Consider the following 26500-nt stretch of genomic DNA (forward strand, 5'->3'; position numbering starts at 1 on the left):
TGAGTTTACTTCCTCTTTCATTCCCTGCAAAGGTAAAGCATAATGGACTACTATGCATCGCATAGTAGTCCATTATGTGTCACTTACCTGACACAGGAGCCAGCGAAGTCACCGCTGTCCCCTGTAGTCCAGCGCATCCATCTTCTCGGTGGGTCTCGCTGCTCCGCTGCTGTCATTCGGCGAAGCCGCGATGACATCACTCCCGCGCATGCGCACGGGAGCTGCCACGCGTGGCATATTCGCCGTTGATGGTGCCGCCCTCAGTGCGCCTGCGCACCGATGTCTACGGCGGTGCCTGTCTTTCGGCAAATATCTCCTAAACCGTGTAGGTTTAGGAGATATTTCTTGGACCTACAGGTAAGCCTTAATCTAGGCTTACCTGTAGGTCAAAGTTGGCTGTAAGGGTTTACAACCACTTTAATTTATATATAAACCACTAAAATGTCAGATGCCTTTAAGTAACATGTTAATATGGTTTCAAGATTTGACTTCAATATTTTTAGAATCCGCAGCTTTCATTGAAAAAATAATTGGTGATCCTTCTATGAAGGTTCAGTATGAACACTCTGGCCTGAGTTCTCCACCCACTGCATCTTCATGAGGGCCTTAGTCATAGTCCACCATTGTCACTTGGACATGTGATTTCGCACCCAAACACCCAACACAAAGTACATAACCTGTATCATGCACAGAAAGTTCCATTTCCAATGAACGCTAATATTGGAATCAGTTGCCTAAAACACAGAGCACCCCTAGAAATTATACATCTGATGGTGATTTAAGGAACTGATTCCAACAGTACTGCTACTTGTAAGTAGAACTTTCTATGCATGATAAAAGTGATATACTTTGTGCTGGGTGTCAGAGGCGTAGCTTGAAGCTTGTGGGCCCAGATGCAAAAGTTCACATGGCCCACTACCACCCACCACTTCCACCGTGCGTGTATATACACCCACCACATGCCAAGATACTCAAAGTGGCTTAGGAAGTTTGAGTTCCCAGAGTTCCTCCTTACATCAGAGGACAGGGATCACCGCCGAAGAATCAGAGGGCAGGGATCACAGCTGGAGAATCAGAGGATAGGGATCACCGCCGAAGAATCAGAGGACAGGGATCACAGCCGAAGAATCAGAGGACAGGGATCACCACTGGAGAATCAGAGGACAGGGATCACCACTGGAGAATCAGAGGACAGGTATCACCACTGGAGAATCAGAGGACAGGGATCACCGCTGAAGAATCAGAGGACAGGGATCACCACTGGAGAATCTGAGGACAGGGATCACCACTGGAGAATCTGAGGACAGGGATCACCGCTGGAGACTCAGAAGACAGGGACCCCTAGCAGGTCACTTGGCCGAGCTCCTTTCCCATCCCAGTACTGTATACAGCCCCCCCTCCCACACTACACAGGGCTGGAGTCACCTTCCTTTACACACAGTCTGTCAGACTTCCCAGGGTATATATGGCTTTTATGTTGCCGTTCTGATCTTTGAGATTCTCTGGTTGGAAAGGCTGTGTAGTTGCAGTAGGTATATACACCCTGTGAAGATCATGGCTGACTGGCTGTGTTGTAAAGGAATGTGATCTCAGCCCAGTGGAGGAGGAGCCGTATAGAGTGCTGTAATGGGAAAGGAGCTCAGCAGCCAGGCATAGCATCCAGAGCACAGGGGATGGTCAGGCGGCTTTGGGGGGGGGCTGAAACTTAGATCTGGGGGGGGGTGCAATGCCATGTGACACAAAATCTGGAACCTGCAGCCCCTCAGGAGATGATAAGGGGTTTGTTTTAGCAATTTCTGAAGATTTCTTTGTCAGTGTTGGCAGGTGTTGGGGGAAGGTCACCTCCCGGAGGTGGGTGTCTTTTCCCCAGTTGTCAGTGAAGTGGGGTAAGCAGACATCTCCGGGTGGGGGGTACAAAGAATCCCAGCTGGTGACTAGGAGACACTGAGCAGTGTCATACCTCACCAGTAACATCCGTCCCATTGTGGCTACAGGATGCCACTCTTTTCCTCTTAACTCCCTGAGCTCGGTTACCATTCCATGTTGCCAGCACACAGCACAGACACCTCCTTATCCTGGGCTATTCTTACCCCGTACTCCTCTCCATTCAGGAAATGTCTCACAACTTCTTCCCAGCCAACGAGAACAAAGGAGTGTGGACTGTGGAGGCAAAGTTGAAGCCCAGTATTGGAGCGTGGCTGTGAGGCCCTAGGGCAGATCGGAACTGGACTTTGTGGAGGATATGATAATAGGACAGGGAGGCTGCAGGGGCCCCCTGGAGCTAGGGGTAGGGTTTGCGATTGTGACCCTTGCAACCCCTTATGCTATGCCCATGCTGGTGGTGTTTACACACCTTTGTGATGTGAAATTATAGATCATTTATGTATGCTGACTATGGCATGAAGCTGATTATGTATCTACATGTTAAAGATGAATGTTCCTCCATATTTCTCCTAAACAAGTCCATGAAACACAATGAGAACCCAGAACAGTTGAAACTCTTTGATAGAAAAAGGACATGCAATATATATGTGTGATATTGTGATGTGATTCGGGGGAGGGGGGAGGTGATCCTGATTGTACTACAGAAATTTGTATCAGTGGTTGTTTTTTATTACAAATTTTTAGGCACTTTTCTGAATCATAAAAAAAAAAAGCCCCAGGAGAGCACCTTATATCAGAGTCCTCAGTAGCCCCTCATCACACCAGAGTACTTCAGTCAACCCGCCCCCCCTTTTTTTTTTTACATCAGAGTCTTCAGTCTCATCCCTTTTGACATCAGAGTTCTCAACCCCAACACCCCCCCAACCCCCCCATACCCCCCCCCCCCCCCACACACACACACACACACACTTTTTTTTTTACAAGAGAGTCCTATTTCCCAATCTTCATCAGTATGGCAGTGGGTGGGAGGTGGAGCAGGATAAATGGAGGCAGACTCCCCTCCCATTCAGAATGCTGGGGATGACCTGAATGACACAAATTCTGGATTACGGTCATCTGTTTCCATGGTGCATTGCTCTCCATGTTTCACGCCCATTATGTTTCTCGTGAAGAAGTCCATGATACACGTCTAGAACCCAGTACAGTTGAAACTTTTTGATAGAAAATGGACATGCAATATGTATGTTGTGTGTCTAGCAATACCATCGAAGAAGCTGCTTAAGTTAGTTCAGTCCGTTACTCTGCCTCTCAACACTAATAACAGTCTCAGCCCCCTGGCAATAGTGCAATTGCCCCCTGGCAAAAGTGCAAGTGCCCCCTGGCAAATGAGAAACACACACGTTATGATAAAACACAGAAATTGTCTTTACTGCAATATTTCTCTGGAAAGATGACAGACAGTAACAGTATATATTCAAGTAATCAACTAGAGAGCAATAACTGAGATTTAAGAGCAATATAGCTCTCAATCCTATATTCAAGCTGCTGTCAGAGGATTCCAAACCTGAGAATATCCCCAAGAGCAGAGGCACAATTAAATGCCAACTAAAGCACAATGTGACACTTTAAATTGGATTGGTTACCTTTAGTCATAATGGCTTAACTTTCTAGATAAACTGTCCCACACGCCCAGTGCATATGCAGAACCCTGAATATGTGTGTGTGGATCCGTATGGCACTAGTAGCTTTGGTCCTTTTGAAGAAAAGATAAGATTTGGTGTCTTCAGCTAGCCACTCTCCTTGGTGCAATTAAAGTGGTTGTAAACCCTTACAAACCACTTTGACCTACAGGTAAGCCTAGATTAAGGCTTACCTGTAGGTCCAAAAAATATCTCCTAAACCTATACTGTTTAGGAGATATTTCCCTGAAGACAGCCACCGCAGATCGGGGTGATATGCCGCGAGTGTCAGCTCCCGTGCGCATGCCCGGGAGTGACGTCATCGCTGCGCCGGCGAATCACAGCACTGGAGCAGCGAGACCCACAGAGACCCACCAAGAAGATGGACGCTCGGAAGTACAGGGGACAGCGGTGACTTCGCTGGCTCCTGTGTCAGGTAAGTGGCACATAATGGACTACTATGCGATGCATAGTAGTCCATTATGCTTTACCTTTGCAGGGAATCAAAGAGGAAGTAAACCCATCAGGGTTTACTTCCTCTTTAATATCTCCTGTATAGCAGGCCCAAACAACACAACTGGCCCAGCTTATAAGTGAAAAGGCAGAATCCTCCTCAGTAAGGTGAGAGGACAATGATGTCTGTATACAGTGTCCCAGAAATTGATAGCCTTATGCCTTATCCTTGTGACACTACAAATGCCAGCAAGATGACTACCAGGTCACTGTATACAGTGTTCATACTCCTTCTATGGTGCCGTCTCTCTGTTCCCTGCAGAGAGGGCCGCCCCCCACCCCAAAGCACCTGTCCCCATATTGATGAGGACAAGGGCCTCTTCCTGACAACCCTGGCCGTTGGTTGTGGGTGGGGGGCTTATCGGAATCTGGGAGCCCCCTTTAATAAGGGGGCCCCCAGATACTGGCCCCCCCACCCTATGTGAATAAGTATTGGGGTACCATGTACCCCTACCCATTCACCTGGTGAAAACAAGTGTAAAGAAAAAAACACAACACATGTTTTTAAAATAATTTATTGCACAGCTCCGGTGATCTTCCGTCTTGGGGAGGTCTTCTCGCCGGACTTCTCCGCTATCTTCTGCTAGCTTTTCTACTAGCGGAGGAGCCCGGCTTTCTTTTTCTTTGTCACCGCTGCCACCCGGGGGTCTTCTTCCGACTTCGGGGGTTTTGTCCCCCTCTGCAAGGGTCTTGTCCCCCTCTTCGGTTCTTCTTGCCGGGCCTCCGCTTTCTTCTCCCAGCTCTTTTACTAGCGGTGGCCCGGTCTTCTGTCACCGCCGCCTCTTCTTCCGACTTCAGGGGTTTTGTCCCCCTCTTCAGTTCTTCTTGCTGGGCCTCCGCTTTCTTCCTATAGCTCTTTTACTAGCGGTGGCCCTGTCTTCTGTCTCTTCTTCTCTTCTTCTTCCTTGAGATGTTGACTCGACGCTCTCTCTGGCCGCAATGGCAGGGATGCGTTGTGCAGCGAAATTTATATAGGGACAATGGGCGGGGTCACCGGATGATGTCCCCGCCCCATATGATGTCACAGTCCCAGCATCCTCCGGGACTGTGACATCATAAGGGGGCGGAGTCACCATGTGACATCATGAACCGAAGAGGGGGACAGTCGGAAGTTGGAAGAAGACCCCCAGGCGGCGGCGGCGATGAAGAAGAAGAAAGCCCGGCTCCTCCGCTAGTAAAAGAGCTAGCAGAAGATAGCGGAGAAGACCCCCCCAAGATGGAAGACCACCGGAGCTGTGCAATAAATTATTTTAAAAACATGTGTTGTGTTTTTTTTCTTTACACTTTTTTTCACCAGGTGAATGGGTAGGGGTACATGGTACCCCAATACTCATTCACATAGGGTGGGGGGGCCTGTATCTGGGGGCCCCCTTATTAAAGGGGGCTCCCAGATTCTGATAAGCCCCCCACCCGCAGACCCCCCAACGGCCAGGGATGCCGGGAAGCAGCCCATGTCCTTATTAACATGGGGACAAGGTGCTTTGGGGTCGAGGGGCCGCAGGGCGCCCCCCTTCCCCAAAGCACCAACCGCCCCATGTTGAGGGCACGCGGCCTGGAACGGTCCAGGAGGGGGGGGCGCTCGCTCATCCCCACCCCCTTCCTGACCGGCCAGGCTTCGTGCTCGGATAAGGGTCTGCTATGGATCTGGGGGGGACCCCCATGCCGTTTTTTCGGCGTAGGGGGTTCCCCTTAAAATCCATACCAGACCTAAGGGCCTGGTATGCTCCCGGAGGGGGAACCCACGCCAATTTTTTTTAATAAATTTGGCGTGGAGTTCCCTCTCAAGAGCTGATAATTCTGTGAGAGTCGCCTCCATATAGACGGAGATCCGACTTGGAGGCGACTTCCATTGAAATCAATGGGTACCAGTCGCCTACAAGTTGAATACAAGTAGTACAGGAACCTTTTCTGAAGTCGGGGGAGACTTCAGTAGTGTGCATTAAGATGGCTCTCATTCACTTACATTGATTTTTACATGTAGTGCGACTTGAGGCGACTAGGGGCGACCTGAAATCGGATCTGAGTTGCCCCTGTGTGAACCGGCTCTTACAGACATATATACATTTTTATGACATATGCTTTTCTGCACACAGCCTACCTTTATGAGGAAGTATATTAACATTGTCAGTGACTTCATAGCAGCGGACAACTGTTGAGAGATAACATTGTCAATGACTTCATAGCAACTGGTAACTGTTAAGATGATAAACACTTTGGGGGTTATTTACGCAGGGCAAATCCACTTTGCACTGCAAGTGCACTTGGAAGTGCAGTCGCTCTAAATCTAAGGGGTAGATCTGAAATGAGTGGAAGCTCTGTTGATTTTATCATCCAATCATGTACAAGCTAAAATGCTGCATGTGCAAGCTAAAATGTTTTTTATTTTCCTTGCATGTCCCCCTCGGATCTACAGCAACTTTACTTCCAAGTGCACTTGCAGTGCAAAGTGGATTTGCCTTTAGTAAATAACTCCCAATGGACTGTGGTAGTTGTGCTCAAAAAGCAAGAAAAGTGCAAAGCACTATTCAGCAGTATTGCTTGTAGGCTACCTGTAATGCCTTTCCCTATTACTGATGTAGTGGGTATTTTATAGTCTCTGTGTGGAAGGATAGGCTTTGCTTACTTGTGTTGGAGTTGCCCCATTGGCAGGGCCGTCTTTAATATTGATTGGACCCTGGGCAAAACTTTTCTTGCCCCCCCCCCCCATGCAGTTTTGCTTGCCACCTGCCCTGAGACATACAATAAATAGCAGCTAGACTCAAAATCAGTTTACAGAATCAGATCAGGCAGCTATTGAGATTGGTTGCCAGAGGTTACAGTGTATCATTACCGCTCACTGACTGGTTGCTAGAGGTTACAGCACACATTACGGCTCACTGATTAGTTGCTAGAGGTTACAGCACATGATTTCGGCATGTTGATTGGTTGTTAGAGATTACTGTGAATATGACCTCAGGGGGGCATGATATACATATCAATGCCGCCGACCCCTCGCTATTTACACATGAATGCCGGTAATTTACATGTAAACACAGGATCTGCAGGTGAGTCACCTGTACACAACAATAGGGCAGAGCTGGGCAGCATTTGTAGCAGCACTTCACACTGAGATATTGGGACACAGCACAGGACTAAAACCTGAAGGGACGAGGGAATTTAAACCAGTAAAGTTTGGCAAGTATGAGGCAGCTACTTTGGGCTCCACAACAATGACAGGGCCTGGGGCAGCTGATGAAGGTGGCGACATTGACCTCCTGCGCTAGTCCCATCTACCTGGAGCCACGTTCAAAATGAACTGACTTTTCTCTGTGTGTGGGCAAGTTCATTCATTTCAAAAGTCCAGGGGACTAGCGCACAGACGGCCAGATTGTCCGGCAGACTTAGAGATACATTTTGACTCAAAATTGTCCACCAGACTCGGTGGTGGACTGCTGAGTCCGGTGGACAATTTTGAGTCAAAACTTATTTCTAAGTCCGCCGGACTTTTGAGGAAAAAAAAAGTCAGCGGGAGCCCACACACGGGCGGATTGTCCGCCGGATAGTCCGATCGTGTGTACGCGGCATAACTGTTCCTTTGATTGGCTTTGTTCTTTCTGGCGATAGGGGCACAAGGAAGGCTACAGAATGAACAGCTCCGTGTGCGTGAGCTAACATTACATTAGACTCAGTCAGTGAAACAGGGAGAAGGAGGGGGGTGAAAAAGCAGATGCAGACACTGACAGGTGCTTTCTCCCTAACTCGAGCTGGAAATCCTGTGTACATTGCCCCGGCCATCTTGGCGGGGTCGCAGGAGAAACAAGACACCAGCTACATGTGATATTTTGATGTGATTCTGGGGGGAGGTGATACTGACTGTACTACAGAAATTTATATCAGTGGTTGTTTTTTATCACAAATTTTTAGGCACTTTTATGAGCTATAAAAAAAATACAAAAAAGCCCCCCATGAGAGGCCTCAGTGGCCCCTTTTCACATCAGAGTACCTCAGTTAAACCCCCCCCCCCCCCCACACACACTCACACTTTACATCAGAGTCTTCAGTCTCACCCCTTTTGACTTCCGAGTTCTCAGCCCCCCTTTTTATTTGTATTTTTTGTACAAGAGAGTCTTATTTCCCAATCTTCATCAGTATGGCAGTGAGTGGGAGGTGGGGCAGGATAAATAGAGGCAGACTCCCCTCCCATCCAGAATGCTGAGAATGACCTGAATGCCACAAATTCTGGATTAGGTTCATCTGTTACCATGGTGCATTGCCCACCACCTGCACCATGGAAATGGTTGACGATGTGTGAAAATACCAAACGCAGCATAGCGCCCCCCTATGAGATGAAAAACCTTAACTTATAGTGTAGCAAATGGAACTGAATGTATAAAAATAAATTTAGCAAAGTCCCAGGGCCCCTGAAGCCCAAAGTTGACCTCCCGAGTAAATACATTTAATAGCAACCATGCCTAAACATCAGGGTGCTACATCCTCCTCCTGCCTAGCAAAAACTAATTTGAGCTCTCAAGCCTGAGAGTGAATATCCTGGAAAAAACTTGGATGGGTGGGGAAACAGGAAAAGAATAATGATAACAAACAATACATGTGGTATACCACATGAAGTAAACATGTATAACACATACATGAGCAAATGGCAGTTCAAATAGGGCAGATACATTTTAGACGTTATATACAATTTTATGTGTGGCGTACCACCCAAACAGTTAAAGGAAAAATATAAACAGTATCCTTATACCCTAACTATCTAATATATACAGCAGTAAAGGGCATGAATAGTTAGCATTATTATCCACGTCGGGTAACTGTCTCTGCTTGTCCAAGGAAGACGCAATGGGTGCAGGAACACCTGAAAGAGAAAATAAACAGCAATGCAAATGCATCCTATCCCTATGATAACAATATATGTGCAATATATATATATGTATGTATGTATGTATGTATGTATATATATATATATATATATATATATATATATATATATATACTGTATATGAATCTTAAGAAGTTAATAATTGCCCTCAGCCGAGAACAGCATAGCAGGGTAAATGCACCCTATAATATATATAAACTACACACATAAATGGAAGTGGGCCCCATCTTTGTCAAAAGATGCCAGGCCCTTCCACATCTAGCATACAGAAACTTTCCTTAGCATGTTCCATCAGATATATACATAATATACATAAAGGCTCACTCAGGTTGGCACTACTCATGCCACCGGTTGACCAGTATAGGAAACAATTCTGGTACATTGAACAGTCCATCATTCAAATGTAAGGTGAGAATTTGCCCCTTAGCCACAGCTCATTCTACGTAAGTAAGCACCCGTGTCCTTGACATTTCACAGTCAATCCCTTTTTTTTCACTCGGCTTAGACCAATATTTCCCAGCAGTTTCCCTTCTTCTCAGGGATAACTCCGGGGACAGGAGGCACGGCTGCAATCAGGCAACAAGCAGCCAGGCCATGGTGAAAGGGACCGCACTTCTGAACACAGGTCCCCTTGCAATGCTAATCTCATTCTGTCGGCGTGACAGCCGGGGACTGAGAAAAGATTTCCTCATTGGTTGAAGAACAACAAGTTGAAAGTCACATCAACAGGTTACTTTACAGAGGGAGACACACTGGCAACTTCACAGCACTCTAGCCAACGTATGTTGGCACTTCCTGCATCAGCCGACAGCATTCAGTCCAGCACAGTCCAGCAATACAGCTAACAGGACTGTTCCCCACTAGCAACAATTCTTGTATAAGGTGGAGTGGCTTCTCAGCATAGCGTCCTAACATCACACAGTAGACATTTGTAGTCCATAGTGTCAGGAAAACACAGTCCAACATCATTTACCAGTAATACCTGGGATCCGGTAACTTCAAGGCCTCTCCTTTAGGGTCCTTTCACACGGGGCGGATCAGTGCTGATCTGCCCCGTGGATATCCGTTTATCCGATATCCGATCGACGGAGCGATCCCCACTGAGCAGGGAGATGACAGGTCCGTCTCTGCACACTGCGCAGGGACAGACCTGTCACAGCGCCGCTCTCCCCTATGGGAGATCGGAAGACGACGGGCCGCAGTGTCCGTCGTCACCCGATCTGATCCGCAGACGGATGGAAAAATAGCTTTTTCCTCCGTCACACTTTTTCGGATCGGAGCGGGTCGGATGTCAGCGGACTTGTCACCGCTGACATCCGACGCTCCATAGAGGTCTATGGAGCATCCGTTCAGGTCCGCCTGAAAAACTGACAGGCGGGCCTGAACGGATCGTCAGTGTGAAAGGGGCCTAAGTGTTTATCGTGGTGATATAGTGTCGAATGTCTGCCTTGTTAGGCCTGCAGGTGATCACACTATCCAAGTTAATTATGCAACCATAGCTCCAGGTGTGCAGCACTGAAAGGTATGTCTATTTTGGGAGACAACTTTGGGAAGTTGAGTTTCTTTACCTTGGATCTCTTCCTCTAGATGGGCCGATATATAGGGATAGAGGTGTCCGTATTCCTCAGCCAGTTTCTTAATGATGATGCGTTGCACTATGGACACCTTGGACATTGCCAGTGGAATGGCCAGGCGCACTCCTTTGCCAAAGGAGCGTCCATTCCACAGGCTCAGAAAGGGCGTTGTAAACATTTCCGGTGACGTCAGACGCCAATGTGGTCCACGAGCACTTCAGACCTCTCATCTGTATTACCATCTGAGCCACAGAGTGTAAAGAGCCAGCGGACGGCTTTCTACTGGTTCCTGAGTGACACAGCCTGTTGAACCAGCGAGCGAGGAGATGCACCGTTGCAGGATTTTCCTCATGCTGATCGTTTTTAACCTCAATGTGAGTGTTTTTATTTATTGTACCATAAAGTTTCTACAGTTAATACTTAGAAGGCACCTTTTTCTTTACCCTTTTTCTACATGTTTCGAGGTCCCTGAAGCCCAATGGTGACCTCCAGAGTTAAGAACAGCTGACATCCTTCAGTGTAAAGTGGGCTACAGGGCATGGTGGGTGTAATGCAAGATGAAGAGGTGGGTGCCAGACACTTTTTGAATGCAAAGAGATTTGTTGTCTCCTAAACAGAACTGTGGGAAAGAGGATTATGGCCAGGACACCCTTAGGTAGATGCAATGTTAATTGGCAGATTCTGAGACTTCTATAGGTAGACAGCCATACAGGTGAAGGCCTCCAGCCAGACACCACTTCTGTATAGGTAGGACCGCTGTCTCCTATGGCAACAATCTTGTAGCTGTTACTAACTGTAAAGATATTCAACTATCTGCAACAAGAACAGTTCTCTTTACCCCACACTCAATTACTGTGGGTCTTCACTCAACGAGCTCCCAGTCTCTCTAACTAGACTTCAGATCCACTACCCACTGGATCCCCTGAGCTCTTTCACTGTTGCACTCAGTATCTTCCTCAAGCATCACCCCCGATTCCCTGCTGAGTCCCTGCTTTGGCATTCAGATACTCCTAAAGCTTCCCCCTTGCTGACACGTTAGGTCCCTGGCTTGGCACTCCACAAGCATCACGTCTGTTGTCCCTGACTTGGCATTTGCTGGTGCTTTCCCACTTCTTCACCGTCCCCGGTTGGTGAGAAGTCTGCTCTGGTACCGGCATTGGCTTACTCACAATGGTCTCTGGTTTCAAGGTGGATGGTCCCTTTGTGGTGACTGCTTCCCCTCTACCTCCGACAATGACTGGTTCCCACATTTTCTCTTAGGGGTGTACTCACTTTTCTTGCCAGTGGTTTAGACGTTAATGGCTGTGTGTCGTGTTTTTTTAAGGGGACAGAAAATTTACACTGTTATACAAGCTGTACACTCACTGCTTTACAGGCATGTACTGGCCATTGGGACTACAGGGAGTTTCCCGGTGGGCCGATGGCTCAGTGGGCCGGTTTCAGTGACAAAGCAATGGCTGCGCGGCTCGCCCTCAACTCCTACGCAGTGATGTGAGAAAGATGAAAAAAATACAGAGGAGAACAAGTGAAATAATAAAAGAGGTTAGTGAGGACTCCTTATGTTATGCTACTTATGTTTTTTTGCACAATTACGTATAGTTTTATATACTGTTTTTGTGCTTGTTTACAAAATTAAAGTGAGCTGGTCTGGATGAAGTCCAGGGCCAAATTTTTGTCCCAGTCCAGCCCTGCTGATTTACATTGCAGCAAAGTGTAATTTCTTCAGTGTTGTCACATGATTTACAAAAATGTGAGGGGTGTACTCACTTTTGTGAGATACTGTATATATTATTAGATTGTAAGCTCTTCTGAGTAGGGCCCTCTTAATCCTCTTGTATTTTATTTTATTATAACTGTATTGTCTCCCTTTTTATATTGCAAAGCGCTGCGTAAACTGTTGGCACTATATAAATCCTGTATAATAATAATAATAATTATAGTTTGTACATGCTATAACTATAACACAATCCAATAAATTTTTTTTTTGCACCAAAGACATGTAGCAGAATACATTTTGGCCTCAATTTATGAAGAAATTCGATTTTTTTTTAAATGTATTGGATATGTTTTATAAAAGAATTATTTTTTTCACAATTTTCAGTCTTTTTTTTCATTTATATAATAAAAAAAATAAAAAAAACCCCAGTAATGCTCAAATACCAACAAAAGAAAGCTCTATTTTTGTGAAAAAAAATTATATAAATTTAATTTGGGTACAGTGCTGCATGATCACGCAATTGACAGGTAAAATAGCACAGTGCCGACTGGCAAAACATGAACTGGTCATGAAGGAGCTAAAACCTTCTGGAGGTCAAGTGGCTAGCAGAAAGAAAAAATCCCCTGAAGTGGACTTTTAAGGCACATAGAAGTATAGTCGAAGGAGTATACAAAGTATTTATTATACAAAAGTAGGGCTGTTACTGATTAAAATTTTCGCGTTCGAATTAATCGTTTTTTTTTATCGATTAATCGACTAATTTTGATTAATTATAACGCACATACAGATCCAACTACTTTTAGCTGATCTCCTTGCATTGCAACTCTGCATTAGTCAGTGGTAAATGTGGTATACACTATATACAATCACCTGACACTAGTTAGTTTCCACAATCCATGACTTAACTTCACAGTTCACACAAATAAGTTTTTAAATTCAAACTGTAGCACTGACGTAAGTAATTTTTTTCCCCACAGTAGCGTGACAATCCCTTCACCTCCGGGCTAACTAATCCCTCTCACCTTATGGCATGGACCCCTGTGCAAACTGGTGGTCATGCAAGCGGGTATCAAAAGGGTTAACACGGACCATAAACTTCTCTCACGTCTCCTTAGATCTCAGCAAGGACGCGGGGTCATGGATAGAAAGAAAAGATCTCAGTGCTCACCGCTTAAGTGTAAGCCCTTGTACACACGGTCGGACATTCCAACAATAAAATCCGTTGGATTTTGTCCGAAACTGGTGTTGCATACACACGGTCGGACAAAGTTGTTGGAAAATCCGATCGTTCGTAACGTGATGACGTTATTTAGTTACGACGGGACTACCTTCAGGAAAGTAGCCAATAGCTTTGGTCTAGGAATTTGATCTGAGCATGCGTGGCACTTTGTCCGATCGGAATTCTCTACAAACGATCGGACAAAGTCCGATCGGATCATGTTGTCTGAAAATTTTTATATCCAGCTCTCAAACTTTGTTGGTCGGACATTCCGACGGAAAAAGTCAGATGAAGCCCACACACGGTCGGATTATCCGACAACACGGTCCGATCGGACATTTTCCGTCGGAATGTCCGACCGTGTGTACAAGGACTAAGATTGAATTTTCGTGTTCAAACACAAACTACTCACATAAAGATGATAAAAATACAGCATATAAAGCCGACACTCGCGTTAGTTCCGTAGGGCAGCAGCGGGTGACGTCGTGTGTAGCTCCTCCCCCGTACACGTAACGTTCAAACAGAACTTCGACGTCACCGGACTCCTCCCCCTTTCCCTTCGTTAGCAGACGGAGGCACTTGGGGAAGGGGGGAGGAGTCCGGTGACGTCGATGTCGTGAGGTCACTGGATCTCCGATGGAACTCCTTGAAGACCCGGAAGCCGGCGGAGAGAAGTGAGTACCGATCAAAAGAATCGTGATCGATCAAAAAAATTAATCGATTAATCGAGGAATTAATCTTTAATTTCCACAGCACTAACAAAAAGTTATTTATTAGTAATTGAACATAATCGCTAAATGTGCATATTGTACATATATAGGTACATGTACATATGTACAAATATAGGTATGTACATATGTACATATATAGGTATGTACATATATAGGTATGGAAAGATGGAATGTTTAAACAGTTTCTGATATTGTCACCATATTTGTCACACACGTATGAGGACCTCTTTGCACTGGAGGTCAAGTGGTTAATGCACTAACTTCATCCCAAACCCCTTCCTTTATTTAGAGGATGCCGTTGCCAGTGGCTCTGGAGGGATCTGCGTTTGTTGTTAGAATGAGGCACATCAAGTACGTACAACCTGATATGCAAATCTGATAATGATTTTCTCTCCACGGAATGTATGCTTTTTAATGAGCCTGGCACTGTTAGTCAGCGTGGATGTGGTCCAAGTTTCCTACTGCACCCTCACTAAAATAAATAAGTAATTATGATTGTGGAAGACCTTTGCATCACTTTCCATTGAATGAACTAGGTGTTACAGATAAGTGATCATTGTCCCGCACACCGTGTCACAAGTTTAACATTCTGCTTAGTGTTATAAGTGGCTCCAGCCCTTCCTTCCAGGCATTTCCTTCCTTCTTCTGTGTGACAGGCTGCTAGGGGAGGGCTGGGAGCGTATAAAGTTGGGCACAGACTTTGAGGCATGACACACACCTCTGCGAGTGTGGTTTTTTATCTTGTTACCAGCTGGAATACTTGCACTTTTCTTGCTTTCACCCTCCGCCTAGCTGCCAGCACACTACTCGTCTGCACCCTGCGATAATAATAATGCTTCTTCTCTACGGCATTTGGGTGCTGGTCACCTGGTCAGAATTTGCATTGTTGGCTTCATTGGCTGAGCGCCAACGAGAGTTCGTGTGCATTGATCAAGCCTGTTACTCTGTGTCCTGGAGCAGCAGAAAATATGCAAGAGCAAGACAAGACTGTGAAGATAACAAGCAAGCCCTGATGACTGTGAAAAGCTCTGAGCAAGCAAGCGTAGTTTCTCTATTTCTTTCCAAGGTGAATGCGGACAATATCAAAGTTTGGATTGGGTTGAAACCCAAAAAGGGATGCACAGATGTCAGCCTGCCTCTACGGGGCTTTACCTGGGTCACTGGTGACAGTGACACAAATTCTACTCTCTGGAAGGACGGTGAAGAGAAGTGCACTACGTCTGGCGAGCTCTGTGTCACCATGAACAATAGGGGCACCTGGGAAGAGACTGACTGCGTGATCAAATCAGATGGCTTGTTGTGTGAATCCAGTCGGTCAACATCTTGTGAACCACTTATGGTACCAGATAATTACAAAATCACTTATTTTCACAAATCCTATGGCATGGGCCTTAGATCCAGCAACTTCTATCCTTCTGACACCCTTGTCCAGATACCTTCAAACCAGGACAATCTAATCTGTGAAGATAATGGAGATGGACAACCGAAATGGAACAAGAAAACCCCGGGTGCCTGGCCTTGTGAGATCGAGAATGGAGGTTGCGATTTTGAATGCACGGTTGTCAGCGGCACCCCGGAATGTAAGTGCCCCCCAGGATCAGCTCTTAAACAGGACAAAAGGTCATGCTCCTCGCCTTGTGACCCCAACCTCTGCAGCCAGGACTGTGATCCAAACTCAAAACCACCTAGTTCTCCCTGCAGTTGCGTTGAGGGTTACCTTGCAGAAGATGGAAAGACCTGTTTAGATGATGATTGCGCAACCCACCCCGATCTCTGCGGGTACCGCTGCACCAAGAGCAACGGCAGCTTCACCTGTGGCTGCAAATCTGGATATACAAATGTCAACTCTGACTGTGAGAGTCCTGGTGAGTGTGGCGTGAAATGTCAAGACGTTGACGAGTGTGAGACTACCCTGTGCGAACACACGTGTGAAAATTTCCCTGGCAGCTTCAAGTGTGTTTGCAATGAAGGATTTATCCTTAGCAAAACCGATCACAAGAAATGCAAAAGGGTTTGCAATACAGCAGACTGCGAGGCTGAATGCAATGAAAAAGGCTGCAATTGCCCAGATGGGTATATCCTGGAAAACGAGGGCAAATGCGTGGACGTGGATGAGTGCTTGGGGAACCCTTGCGAGTGGTCTTGCACTAATTCCTTTGGGTCTTACAATTGTACCTGTCCAGAGGGCTACACTCCCCACAGTGCTGAATGTGTTCCTGACGGGACAGAAGGACCAGGAGGGGTTGCTACAGAGGCCACATCACCAGACTCCTTCCCACAAGTTACCTTCAGCATGGAACCAGCTGTACTGATAGGGATTTGCATTGGGATTCTATCCATGTTGATTGTCCTGATAGCTATGGTGTGTTACATGCTGAGGAAGCACTACATGGACCAGCATGACTTTAACTACAAGATCAATAACAATGAGAAGTATGTTGTACTTCAGCAGGTAAAGACGATTCCACAGTGGAGATTCTAGCGGTGGCAATGTTATAGAGGAGGACACTGACAATGACATGATGTTTTTCGGGACAAATGACGACTGTACAGTTAATTTGGCTAAATACTGACCCCAATGGCTGAACCTGCCTTTCAGACATGGGCAACTACTGTGACTATTGAGGGCTTAAAGGAAATATATAGAGTTATTATTAGCAAGCGTGTACGTAGGAGTCTTGTATAAAAAAATGAATTGAACGCATGTCACCAAACGTTCCTTTAACCGTCACCGAGTCTTTCCATATTTTGTTTACACATATTACCCTGAAATACCTCAATCAGGCAAACACTGCATTATGGCCACTGGATGGAGCTAAAGATCATAGGAAATCAACTTATTTAAGTGTTACTAAACTCACTGCATTGTGTAAAAAGGCTGTCCTCCCCTTCTTTTACTGTCCCCGATCCATCTGTTGATGGAACAGGGCCTTGGAGGCACTCAGTTTGGTGTGTAATGCTAGAGAGTTTTTTTTGGGGGGGGGAGGGGTGTGCATGTGATCAGCACAGGTTCAATCAGCACTGTCCGGACAAAAAGTCAGGGGTCCTGCAGCCTCATAGGGCAGTCAGAGTAGAATGAAGACTCCTCCTACAAGCTTTAACCAGACACTGATAGAAGTCACAAGACTGCTCTAACTGCTGATGAGAAAAGGTATTTAACAAAGGCTGTTTGATCCTGTCTCATCTTACCCTCCCTTTCATACACTGTCTCCAATCCATCTCCTGGTAGAACAGAGTCTTGGGGGGCGAGCTGCACATGCTCAGTTTGGTGTGTATTGCTAGAGGGGTTTTTTTTTTCTTTGGAGAGTGCATGTGAGCACAAGTCCAATCTGCACTGTGCAGACAGAAGGTCAGGGGTCCTGCATCCACATAGGACAATCAGGTGAGAATGAAAACTCCTACAAGCTTTAACCAGACACCGATAGAAGTCACAAGACTGATATACTGCTGATGAGAAAATGTATTTAGCAGTTTAAATGTACTAAAATAATTGCATTTCCATGTTCTGTGTACTGTGGGAGACCAGATATAGTGAATGCAGGGTGCTGGGTTTAGTAACACTTTAGATCAGGGGGTCTCAAACTGGCGGCCGTCCAGCTGTTGCAAAACTACAAGTCCCACGAGGCATTGCCAGGCTGACAGTTACAAGCATGACTCCCACAGGCAGAGACATGATGGGACTTGTAGTTTTCGCAACAGCTGGAGGGCCGCCAGTTTGAGACCCCTGCTTTAGGCTGGATTCACACCTATGCATTTTTAGTGCGTTTTGCATTTTGCAGATTTGCACTACAGTCCATCTAACATGTTTTCCTATGGAACACTTTCTGTAGTGCAAATCTGCAAAATGCAAAAAAGCACTAAAAATGCCATAGGTGTGAATCAGGCCTTAATGTAGAACTAAAACTTTGGTTAGAAAAGGTTTCGAACCACTATCAGTTTTTTTTCCCATCTATGTCCCATGGAGATTTCCCTTCACTCCCTGTCATGTGAATACAACATTCCCCATTGGATGATTTCTTCATAACTCCTGTTGAAAAAAATAAAGTGTGGGAGGGTTGAAACCCCTGTCAGGTTTATATTGCTTTTTTATGTGATTCACCCTCTTTATAGGTCCTGATGATCATTGGCATAAAAAAAAATCCCAAATTTTTTATTTGCCATAGGGGTAGGAGGTGAGGGATAATCTTCCAGTGGGGACATCTGTTCTGGGGCAACTGTCAAAGAAGGGATCTTCCCTCTTTGATGGGATCTCAGCTTACTTCCTGTTGAGTCTCCCAGTACAGGAAGTGAAGGGAAATCTCCCCATAGGATCCCTGATGGGGGTCTTAACCATTCCCTACTATATTTAAAGGCCAACTCCAAGAATTGAATTTTTTTTTTACAAAAATTACACTTTCAGTTGACACCCCCCCCCCCCCCCCCAACTTTGCATTTGGGTTTCATAGTTAGTAAGGTTGAATAAAGACACCAGTCCATCCAGTTCAACCTGAGTGAGTGTCTACAATTGTCCCCAACCCTGTACATTGCACACTCACATCAGTCCCTACCCTCAAGGAGCCCACAATACAAGGTCCCCATTCATATACTAGGGCCAATTTTGGACAGAAGCCAATTAACCTACCTGCATGTCTTTGGAGTGTGGGAGGAAGCCGGAGTACCCGGAGGAAACCCACACAGGCACAGGGAGAACATGCAAACTCCAGGCAGATAGTGTTGTGGTTGGGATTTGAACCACGACCCTTCTTACTGCTAGGCGAGAGTGCTAACCACTACACCACTGTGCTGCTGGGTTAAATCAGGGGTCTCAAACTAGCGTCCCTCCAGCTGTTGAGAAACTACAAGTCCCATGAGGTATTGCAAGGCTGACAGTTACAAGCATGACTCCCACAGGCAGACGCACGATGGGACTTGTAGTTTTGCAACAGCCGGAGGGCCACCAGTTTGAGAACCCTGGGTTAAATACTTCTTAATTCTGGGGGAGGCAAGGAATAAGGTGTAATACTTACCTTACTCCTCGCTCTGGACCTCTCCCAGCCATTCCATACTATATTTAAAGCCCAACTCCAAGAATTGCAAACAAATTACGCTTTCAGTGGACCCCCCCCCCCCCCTAACTTTGCACTTGGTTTAAATACTTGTTAATTCCGGGGAACAAGGAATAAGGTGTAATACTTGCCTTACTCCTCGCTATGGACCTCTCCCCCACTCTCACTTGCTGGTGGTCCCTTGCTGTCCTAACCTACAATGCAGGGCCATTGGCTATTGGTCATTGAGCGACTTATAGAAGAGGCTTCAGGGGACCAGTCGCACAGACAGTGCGGGGTGGGGGGTGGGGGGTCTGCTGGAGCGAGAAGTAAAGTAAGTAATAACCTACTCCTCTATTTCCATAGTTGACCGGCATCTTACCCTTGCAAGAAAGGACAGGCTTCTGCAAGGGTATCCTTATTGTAGTTCCCGGAGTTGGGCTGTAAGGCTCCATGCACACTAGCATACTTTATAAGCTCAAAAAATACTAGAAAAAACAAAAAAAAATGTTTTCCAGCATTTTTACACTACATGAAGAAAAAAAAAAAATACTGATAATAGCATTTTGTGCCAGCTTTTAGTAGTGTTTTAGCAGCTTTTAGAAGCTTTCAGGAACATTAGCATTTTTTTTTTTTTGCAAAAAAAAAGCTGCTGTTAGGGGCTTTAGAAGCATTTAGGAGCGTTCAGCGTTTTGTTTTTTTCTGCTGGAGAAAACGCTCCAAAAAACTCTACAAAAACATTTTTTTTTTTCTGTTCCTCGACGCTGAAGCTCAAAAAATGCCAATAGACTAACGTAGTGTGCATGGACACATAGGGTAACACTGTTTAGCTTCTAGGAGTAAGGAATTTAATGCTAATAACAGCTTCTAGGAGCTTAAAAAAATGCTAGTGTGCACGGAGCCTAAAACTTAAAATGAATAAATAATAAAAAAAAAAAAAAAATGAAAAAGGTTTGGGTTGTACATATGCTTATTCATTTTTGATATGACCTTTGTATTTTTGCCTGTTTAATGTTGCTGTGCAACCAATCGAATTTTGGTTTCCCATACTTTGAATGATTGGTGATTGGTTGAAGGGGACTACTGTACATTGAGTATTTACCACCACACTGTTTTTTTTTTTTTTTTTTAAGCTCAAACCTTTTTTGTTTACACTGTATTCCCTTTGTTCTCCTATTGAGTGGCTTTTCCTGTGTAGATATTGTAAAATAATTGTGCATAGTTCTAAGAATACTTTTATTTATCTGTGGAACATACAGCAGCTAATGTGAAAGGTACACAAAACTTTTTGTATTCATAAAAAAATAGGTTTATGCCATTAAAAACCAAAATAAAGATGTTTATTAATTCTCAATATTAAACATGTTTTTTTTTTATTATTTAATATGCTAAGGAAGTAATAACTTATTAATATTATAACTTATTAATAACAGTAATAACTGTTTCCATAGTTGACCAGCATCTTACCCTTGCAAGAAAGGACGGGGCTTCTGCAAGGGTAACCTTATTGTAGTTCCCGGAGTGGGGCTGTAAGGCATTAGGTAAGCAACATAACCTAAAGCGACCGAAGTAAGATTCATGTCGATCTAACTTTTTATACAAACTAAAATGTAGCTGCTATGGGATCGCACGCAATGCATATTTATTTTTTCTGATTTGCAGTTATCAAAGTGAATGTAAACTTTACATTGTTTTAACTTTTAACCACTTCAGCCGCGGAAGGATTTACCCCCTTAATGACCAGAGCACTTTTTGCGAATCGGCACTGCGTCCCTTTAACTGAGAATTGCGCAGTTGTGCGACGCTGTAGCCAAACAAAATCGATGTCCTTTTTTCCCCACAAAGAGAGATTTCTTTTGGTGGTATTTGATCACCTCTGCGTTTATTTTTTGCGCTATAAACAAAAAAAAGCGTAATTTTTTGAAAAAAAATATATTTTTTTTACTTTATGCTATAACACATCCAAAAAAAAAAAAATATGTATTCATCAGTTTAGGCCAATATGTATTCTACATTTTTTTGGTAAAAAAAAACCTCCAATAAGTGAATATTTCTTGGTTTGCGCAAAAGATATAGCATCCACATAATAGGGAATAGATTTATGGACTTTTTTTTTAATTATTATTGTTTTTATTGGTAATGGCGGCAATTTGCGATTTTTGGCGGGACTGCAACAATGCGGCGGTATTTCTTTTGGTGGTATTTGATCACCTCTGCGGTTTATATTTTTTGTGCTATAAACAAAAAAAAGCAACATTTTTGGAAAAAAAAAATTTTTCTTTTACTTTATGCTATAACACATCCCAAAAAAATAAATAAATAAATAAAGAACTAAATTATTCATCAGTTTAGGCCAATATGTATTCTTCTACATATTTTTGGTAAACAAAAACCCAATAAGTGCATATTTATTGGTTTGCACAAAAGATATAGCGTCCACAAAATAGGGAATAGATTTATGGACTTTTTTTTAAATTATTATTGTTTATATTGGTAATGGCGGCTATTTGCGCTTTTTGGCGGGACTGCAACAATGCGGCAGTATTTCTTTTGGTGGTATTTGATCACCTCTGCAGTTTATACTTTTTGTGCTATAAACAAAAAAAAAAACGACAATTTTTGGAAAAAAATTACTTTTTTTTTTACTTTATGCAATAATACATATCCCCAAAAAATTAATAAAATGTAAAAAAAAAACGAATTTATTCATCAGTTTAGGTCAACATGTATTCTTCTACATAATTTTGGTTAAAAAAAAAACAATAAGCGCATATTGATTGGTTTGCGCAAAAGTTATTGCATCTACAAAATAAGGAATAAATTTATGGACTTTATTTTTTTGTGTTTACTGGTAATGGCGGCAATTTGCGATTTTTAGCGGGACTGCGACATTGTGGTAGACAAACCTGACCCTAAGTGACACTTTTTGGGGACCGGTAACAGCAATAAAGTGATCAGTGCTAAAAAAAAAAAAAAAATGCACTGATTAATGTATAAATGACACTGGCAGGGAAGGGGTTAACACCGGGGCGCTCAAAGGATTAACTGTGTTCCCTCAGTGTGTTCTAACTGTGTAGGGGATGGACTTATTGGGACAACACAGAAATCGATGTTTCTGATTACTAGAAACAGCCAATGTCAGTGTTGTCCCCTGTCAGAACAGGAATCTGCTTTATTTACATAGGCAGATCCCCGTTCTGCCTCTCTGTGGAACGATCGCGGGTGGCCGGCGGACATCGAGACCATCAGACCCGCATGCGGCTGTGCATGCGCCCACAGTATCTCATGCTTGTAACATGGTACAGGTACGTCGTTTCATGAACCCAGGCCGTCCTGCCGCAGTTTATGTGCGGTGAACGGTCCAGAAGTGGTTAAAATAGCAAACATGTTATACTTGCCTGCTCACCTGCTCTGTGCAATTATTTTACACGGAGCAACCCAGATCCTCCTCTTTTCAGGTCTGGCTTCTCTCCGCTTGATTTGGGGGACACTCATTCATGCTTGCTCTTGAGCCGGCTGTGTGTGTCCATTGCCCCGCTTACTCCCCATTGGCAGTGATTGACAGCCAATGGCTCCTGCTGCTCTCTCTGAGCCAATGATGATGGAGAGAGCCGACAGAGTGCACATTGCTGGAACGAGATTGGGCTCAGGTAAGTATTTGGGGTGGATGGTCGGGAGCTGCATGCAGAAGGTTTTTTACCTTAATGCAGAGAAAGAATGCATTAAAGTGGTTGTAAACCCTGTACTACTACCAGAGGTGGATCTAGGCTTTGTGAGGCCTTAGGCAAAATTTAGACATGAGGCCCCACTCACACCCTTTGCAGGGGTTAAGGAAGAACCCAGAGGTGGGGCATCTTATTACTGTTTCTGCTTGTGTGGGTGGGATGAGTACTGCACCAAACTCAGGTAATGAATAGGAGAGGAGGGTCAGCAAGGGTCCTTCCTTATCCTCTGAAAAAATGGGAATGGGAATGGGACTGGAAACAATGGGGTAGGGGAGAAGGAGGAGGGGGAAAAAGAGGGGAGTGTGTAGGAGATGAGAGATGGGAAGAGAAAAACTGGAGTGAAACTGGGGATCTTGGTCTGTATAGGGATAAAAAAGGAGGAGGATTTGTGCTGGCATGAGGGAAGGGGGGGACAAATAAATGTATGTCAATGGGACTGGAGATGGATGGGGAATACTTTCGGTTAGTGAGGAACAGCCAAAGTATAATCCAAGCAAATGGAGGGAGGGTGCCCCTTACATCAGAGTACTCACTGGGAGGCAAGGGAGAGAAGGGAGGGAGTGGATGGATGGATAGATCAGGCAAGGGGCGTATCATGAAATAAGTGGGCCGGGGTGCAAGCTGCTTAAAGGGGATGTGGTTAAATAGGGTCTGAGATGACTTAAATGGTGCAGAATGTGGTAATGTTAAATAGGGAATGGACAGTGACGAGTGTATGGAGGTAGGTAGTATGTGCAGGTGGGGGACACGGAGTGAATGGGGGTGGGTGGTATGTGCAGGAGGGGGGCACAGAGTGAATGGTGGTGGGTGGTATGTGGTGGTGGGTGATATGTGCAGGAGGGGGGCACGAAGTGAATAGGGGTGGGTGGTATGTGCAGGAGGGAGGCACAGAGTGAATGGGGGTGGGTGGTATGTGCAGGAGGGGGGCACAAAGTGAATGGGGGTGGGTGGTATGTGCAGGAGGGGGGCCCAGAGTGAATGGGGTGGGTGGTATGTGCAGGAGGGGGGCACAGAGTGAATTTGCTGGTGGGGGGGCACGGAGTAAATGGGGATGTGTGGTATGTGCAGGAGAGGGGTACGAAGTGAATGGGGGTGGGTGGTATGTGCAGGAGGGGGGCACAGAGTGAATGGTGGTGGGTGGTATGTGCAGGAGGGAGGCACAGAGTGAATGGGGGGGTGGTATGTGCAGGAGGGGGGCACGGAATGAATGGGGTTGGGTGGTATGTGCAGCAGAGGGGCACGAAGTGAATGTGGGTGGGTGGTATGTGCAGGAGGGAGGCACAGAGTGAATGGGGGTGGGTAGTATGTGCAGGAGGGGGGCCCGGAGTGAATGGGGGTGGGTGGTATGTGCAGGAGGGGGGCATGAAGTGAATGGGGGTGGGTGGTATGTGCAGGAGGGGGGCACGGAGTGAATGGGGGTGGGAGGTATGTGCAGGAGGGGGGCATGGAGTGAATGGGGGTGTGGAGTATGTGCAGGTGGGGGGCACAGAGTGAATGGGGGTATGTGGTATTTGCAGAAGAGGGGCACAGCGTGAATGAGGTGGGTGACATGTGCAGGAGAGGGGCTTGCATGGATTGAATGGGGGTGGGTGGTATGTGCAGGAGGGGGGCGTGGAGTGAATGGGGGTGGGTGGTATGTGCAGGAGGGAAGGTTCACAGTAAGCGTTACACTAGTTTACATCTGTGATTGGTGGGATTGGTCCTTCATCGAGCCAGTGATCCCAAGGTACAGAGCTGCTCGGAGTGGCTCTGTACACAGTGTGTGAACTGACCAGTCTGGAGATGTCTCGGTTCACAGGCATTAATGGGAGTACTGATGGTGCTTTATTTTATCCTGTTCATAAAGAGCACCGGGTAAGTAGCTGTCTGCCACTTTGCCGCTGATAAACATGCGGTGGTGGGTAAGTGGTGAAGGACATTTTTTCTGCAATCCTAAGAATTCTTCTGCCTTTAGGGGGGCTTGGTAAGCCAGCCAATCAGCAGTTCTGGCTGAATACTGCTGCTCCCATTCACCATGACCAATGATGAAGTTCTAATCACATGATGGGCACCAGAGGGAGATGAATTTTGAGAAAACTGATATGCCTTGTGTATTTCTTCCAGATCCGTGCAGTAATCCGCTGTGAGACTTTCCCTCTGTGCAGGATCTTCCTGTAATAAAAACCGCTCACTACCGCTTTCTCCTTGTGCAGGGTGACTGGTCTTGTCTCCGCCCCTCCTGTTATTTTCTGTAGGTAGCCTGTAGTGGGTGTGGCTGTTGGGCCCCTCCCACTACTCTGTTCTCTGCACAGGCTATGTACAGCACAGTGATGATGCCACTGCTTGTGTTTCAAGGTAATATCTGGATTCGCAAAGCCATTTGGTGCATACAAAATATCTTTTTTGGCATTTGAGGGATATATTTAAATGAATGCTTTTGTGAACAGAGTTGAGTTCAGCCCTAAATATTTCAGATAAGCCTATAAGATTCTATTAGTGATAATTATATGGGACCGGTGGTTTGATAATGAAATTGCCCCTTCCTAACCAATGACACCATAAAACTTATAATTCACTCTCTGGTCATCTCTCGCCTCGACTAGTGCAACTCCCTCCTCATTGGCTTACCATTAAATAGGCTATCCCCTTTTCAGTCCATCATGAATGGTGCCCCTAGACTCATCCACCAACCTCAATACCAACCACTCAGCATCTGCTACTCCTCTCTGCCAGTCCCTGCACTGGCTTCTGCTCACCCAACAAATTAATTTCAAAATGCTAACAAAAACTTACAAAGCCATCCACTTTTCCAGAGCTTCTTCCATCCTTTGGAACTCCCTACCCCAAATCTGTCCAACTATCTCCTACTCTGTCCACTTTTAGGCAATCCCCGAAAACTGTTCTCTTCAGAGAAGCCTACCCAACCCCCACCTAATAACTGTATTTCCACTTTATCCCCCATAGCTATTATATTTTGTATCATTTTACCAGTGGCGACTGGTGCCCCATCGGTCGGGTTGGGGGGGTATGACACCCCCCTTGCATCAGCCCGCACAGCACCAACACTAATGACAGGCTGCGTGGCTTCCCCCCTCAGTCTCTCAATGTCCTGGGACGTGTCTCCTCCGCGTTCCGGGATGCGTCTCCTCGGCTGTATGTCTCCTCCTCAAAGGCCAATAGGATGGTTTCTCCTTTCAGTCAATCAGGTAACAGGTCTCATGACCCGCTTCCTGATTGGCTGGGAGGAGAATCGGTGTGATAATTGGGAATATTAATCCGCTATTGTGACACAACTGGGCGGGCTCGGATCGCAGTGCTCTGCACCCCAAACCCACCCTTTTTTGAAGCCTGATTGGGGGGGGGGGCGGCGCCCTTGCACCCCTAATGGACAGGCTGCCACTGTATGGGCCCTCTGAATCCTCCTGTATTGAATTGTAATGTAACTGTACTGTTTGCCCTCATGCTGTAAAGTGCTTAACAAACTGCTGGCGCTATAAAAATCCTGTATTATAATAATAATAATAATAAATCTTAGTTGGACAGTGAAGGTTTGCTTTTATACATCTTTGGGGGAACATTTAT

The 26500-nt window shown here is 45.5% G+C and overlaps 1 protein-coding gene across 1 annotated transcript; it reads left to right on the top strand.

The window, feature by feature from the left end:
• The first annotated feature begins 14833 nt into the window (after positions 1-14833).
• LOC143987049 (thrombomodulin-like) lies at positions 14834-20545 on the top strand. The gene has a single exon (XM_077485510.1). It carries the CDS (start codon positions 15023-15025, stop codon positions 16670-16672), a length of 1650 nt encoding a protein of 549 aa, XP_077341636.1. The 5' UTR covers positions 14834-15022; the 3' UTR covers positions 16673-20545.
• Positions 20546-26500: the final 5955 nt, after the last annotated feature.

Source organism: Lithobates pipiens, unplaced genomic scaffold, assembly GCF_037356315.1.
Source record: "Lithobates pipiens isolate NorthernLeopardFrog02 unplaced genomic scaffold, aLitPip1_a1.2 Scaffold_18, whole genome shotgun sequence".
Classification (NCBI taxonomy): domain Eukaryota; kingdom Metazoa; phylum Chordata; class Amphibia; order Anura; family Ranidae; genus Lithobates; species Lithobates pipiens.